This window comes from Apaloderma vittatum, unplaced genomic scaffold, assembly GCF_000703405.1.
Source record: "Apaloderma vittatum isolate BGI_N311 unplaced genomic scaffold, ASM70340v1 scaffold32230, whole genome shotgun sequence".
Taxonomy (NCBI): Eukaryota; Metazoa; Chordata; class Aves; order Trogoniformes; family Trogonidae; genus Apaloderma; species Apaloderma vittatum.
This window is the reverse complement of record NW_009693386.1, coordinates 1-3,124: the sequence shown is the minus strand read 5'-3', so window position 1 is coordinate 3,124 and position 3,124 is coordinate 1. Positions and strand designations below refer to the sequence as shown.

General features: G+C 55.4%; 1 protein-coding gene across 1 annotated transcript in view; it reads right to left on the bottom strand.

Moving 5' to 3' along the window:
• Window positions 1–2,642, bottom strand: part of LOC104280987 (protein strawberry notch homolog 2-like) — a gene marked incomplete at both ends in the record, with an annotated part of 8,492 nt that extends 5,850 nt beyond the window's left edge. The window contains 5 exons of the mRNA XM_009878829.1: window positions 208–298; window positions 814–947; window positions 1,372–1,532; window positions 1,898–1,994; window positions 2,550–2,642. Coding sequence (XP_009877131.1) covers window positions 208–298; window positions 814–947; window positions 1,372–1,532; window positions 1,898–1,994; window positions 2,550–2,642 — 576 coding nt within the window. The remainder of the gene's footprint in view (window positions 1–207; window positions 299–813; window positions 948–1,371; window positions 1,533–1,897; window positions 1,995–2,549) is intronic.
• Window positions 2,643–3,124: the final 482 nt, after the last annotated feature.

Genomic DNA, 3,124 nt, shown 5'->3' with positions numbered 1-3,124 from the left:
GGAGCGTGTAAAAATAGCGAGAGTCCAGAGCGGGAAGAGCAGCCATGAGAGGGAACAGCACGCAGCCTGCTGTCTGCTGCCACCGGTGCCACCAGCTGCGCGGAGGCAGGAAGGCAGAAGCGACGGCTGCTCCGCGTGCTCGGGCAGATCCGTCTCTCGGTGCCGTGGGCTGCTTTTCCAGCACCCCGTTACCGCTTCTCTGCCTACCTTATTCAAAGCATGCACAGGAATGTGGGAGGCTTCAATGTCCTTCAGGTCTCTCTCGGCATCGTACTTGAGATCATTGGAGACGCTGAACCTGCCGAGCGAGACGTGGGTCTGGTTATCTCCTCAGGAGATAGTCCGGGCACGCACAGTGACTAAGAGCTCTGACTAAGGCAGCAGTAGGTGTGCAAAACTGCCACATTCCCAGCTGCCCACCCACCTCCAGATCCCACAGCAGACTCCGCTCCCGGCAAGCTGTGTGTGTTCTGTAGTGAAACCCCCAACTCCAGGGGCTTGAGCCTGCCCTCAGGAAGGGCACGGATACCCCTCCACCAGCTTCAAAGAGAGCAAGGGGACAGGCTCGAGGCTGCACTCCGAGTAGCGCATAATGTGTGACTCACTCCCCATCCCTGCAGGGGAAATATTCCCACTCCGCAGAGAGCAAACAGGCACAAAGAGGTGGAAACGACTTACCCAAGGCCACAGCGTGAGTCAACTCTAAAGCCAACATCAGCACTAAGGAATTCCTTACTCCCAGATCCAAGCCAACTCCAAGGTCTTACGGGAAAAGGGAAACGAGAAAAAAACCACAACCACCCAACAACTTACCACAGAGCTTTTTTCCTCCCTTTAAGATAGTTTTCAAAGATGATGCCCGCGACTGTCCTGCCCTTCCCAACTCCAGCACCGTCCCCGATGAGGAACCCAGCTCGCTGCCCATTGGGTAATAAAACTTCGTGTTGCTGCAAAATCAAGAAGAGAACTGGAATTAAACTAGGCTCGCCTTTGCTAGCAGCTCTGATGTGAGCTTGTAAGAGCACCACTTAACCCTTCCACACACCCCAGCGGTGCAGGAGCATTTCCTGCTCAGATAAACAACCACAGGGACAGTCGAGCGTCAGGGCCAAGCCCACACGTGGCAGCTTATGGCAAAGGCCCCCAAAACGTAACGCACTCCCCTCTGCACAAGTCAGGGATTCTCGCCTCTTTGGGAAACGGGTCCGGCTGAACTCCCCATCGCCAAACACTCCTTTCAAGAGGCATTTGAAACGCCAAGCGCCAAAGACTCCAGAGCTCCATCGCCTGTATTAGGGGTTATTCTAGAACTCCATCCACACAAAGGCAGTTTCCTTCCAGGGGAAGGCACGCGAAGGCGCGAGCCCGTACCTGGCAGGCGTAGACGATGGCCTCCAGCTGTAGTGCAGAGAGAGACCCTTTGTCGGCAACGGAGCGCGGCAGGGACAGGCTGTACGTGATGTCGGGGGGCGGGACGCTGGAGAGGGTGCTTGTCTCAACCACGAGGTCGGGGTGGTGCTTCCCAATCTTGGCTAAATGACAACAGAGAAAACAGAGAACTCGAGCTCCTCGCTCTCACGGGGCACCTCACCCGGGACTGCAGAGCTCTGCCCAGACACAGAGGAGACAAGCCCAGGCCTTCTGCTCCTCACTGCTTGTTCCACTGAAATTTTAGATTGCCAAAACCAAATCACGCTTCCCCCAAAAGCAGGCGGCGGAAAAGCATTCTGTTAAACGAGCACAGCACCAACACAGGATCAGTGCGCTGGTAAAGCTCTTCCAGGAAAATCCCAAGCCTGGGATGCGCCGCAGCAAACACCGCATGCGGCCTGCGGGAAAATAACATCCACAGCCGAGCTAACGACCTCCCACACCCCTGCGACGGCAGGACACTCACACTTGGAAGGTACATATTCTGCATAGGTCTCCGTTTGTCCCAACTCTTCTGTTTCTTCCTCCTCACCTTCATCCTCCTCCTCTGCGGGAGCCTGAGACTGAAAAGAAACGCAGCACTGACCAAACGTTACGTCCTCGCCCAGCTATGGACACGCTCAGTGCCAGAAGCTACTACTTAAACCGTGCCTGTGCAAATCCACAAACCCTTCAAAAACAATTAATTTCATTTATAGACTACAGCAACACGAGGAAAAACAGCTGTGAGAGCCCACCCCAGGGGCCCAGCAAGTGCCTTCAGAGCTATTTTCAACGCCCAGTCCACACTGAATTAGGGGAAGACGTTTACATCACTCCTTGGACGGGCTGTGGGCGAGCGTGAGTTCTGCCCAGCTGGGCTCTGAGCTGCCCCGAGCGAGAGACCCCCAGCAGCTGTACACTCAGCGTGGCACGAGTCCTGAAAGCCCAAACCATTCTTCAACGTGGTGAGGTCCCACCAAGGGAAATATAAGACACTGGTGGGAGAGGGCAGTGGCTCATATCTGTCTGGCTTTCTCATCTTGCTCCCTCTGGAAGGGGGAAAGACGCAGGACTGCTCCCCCCACGCCGCGGTGCTGCTGGTGTCTGGTCCTGCTCACCCCAACCATCGTTCTCACCTGGTAACTAATGAGGAGCGGGGTGCTGGGGACAGCAGAAACAGGGTCATTCAAACTGTTTAAGCCAGTGAAGGATCTGCTGGTTGAGAACAGCTGGAACAGAAAGGGTAGGGGTGAGAAAAAGCAGCCAACCCTCAGCCCTCCAGCCCCCACAGGTACGAAAATTCAACAGCAAACCTAACAGCAAACCTACTCGTGCCCCGCGCTCAGATCTTGCACTCTGATGTTGTCAGTGGACTTTAATACTCTCTCCTTGTGAATGGGGAGCCCTGGGCAGTAATTCTGGAAACTAATAAATCCTGCAAATGCCACACATGCCTTGTCAACACACACACACAGGGAAGAACTGACCAAGGTGTTCTTGCAGGAAGTGTGAACGCTCTGTGCACGTGCCACGGGTGATGAGCCTGCAGGGACACGTGTCCTCCCACGCCTGAGGGAGAGGAGCCCTTGAGGAGTCCCTCTGCCATCGCTGTAATAACTGCATTACGATGGGCCCTCCCGAAACGCCACGTTTTGCCTTGAAACACGAGATCACGGGCTTGAGCCCACCTTCCGCAGACCTCGAGCCCACC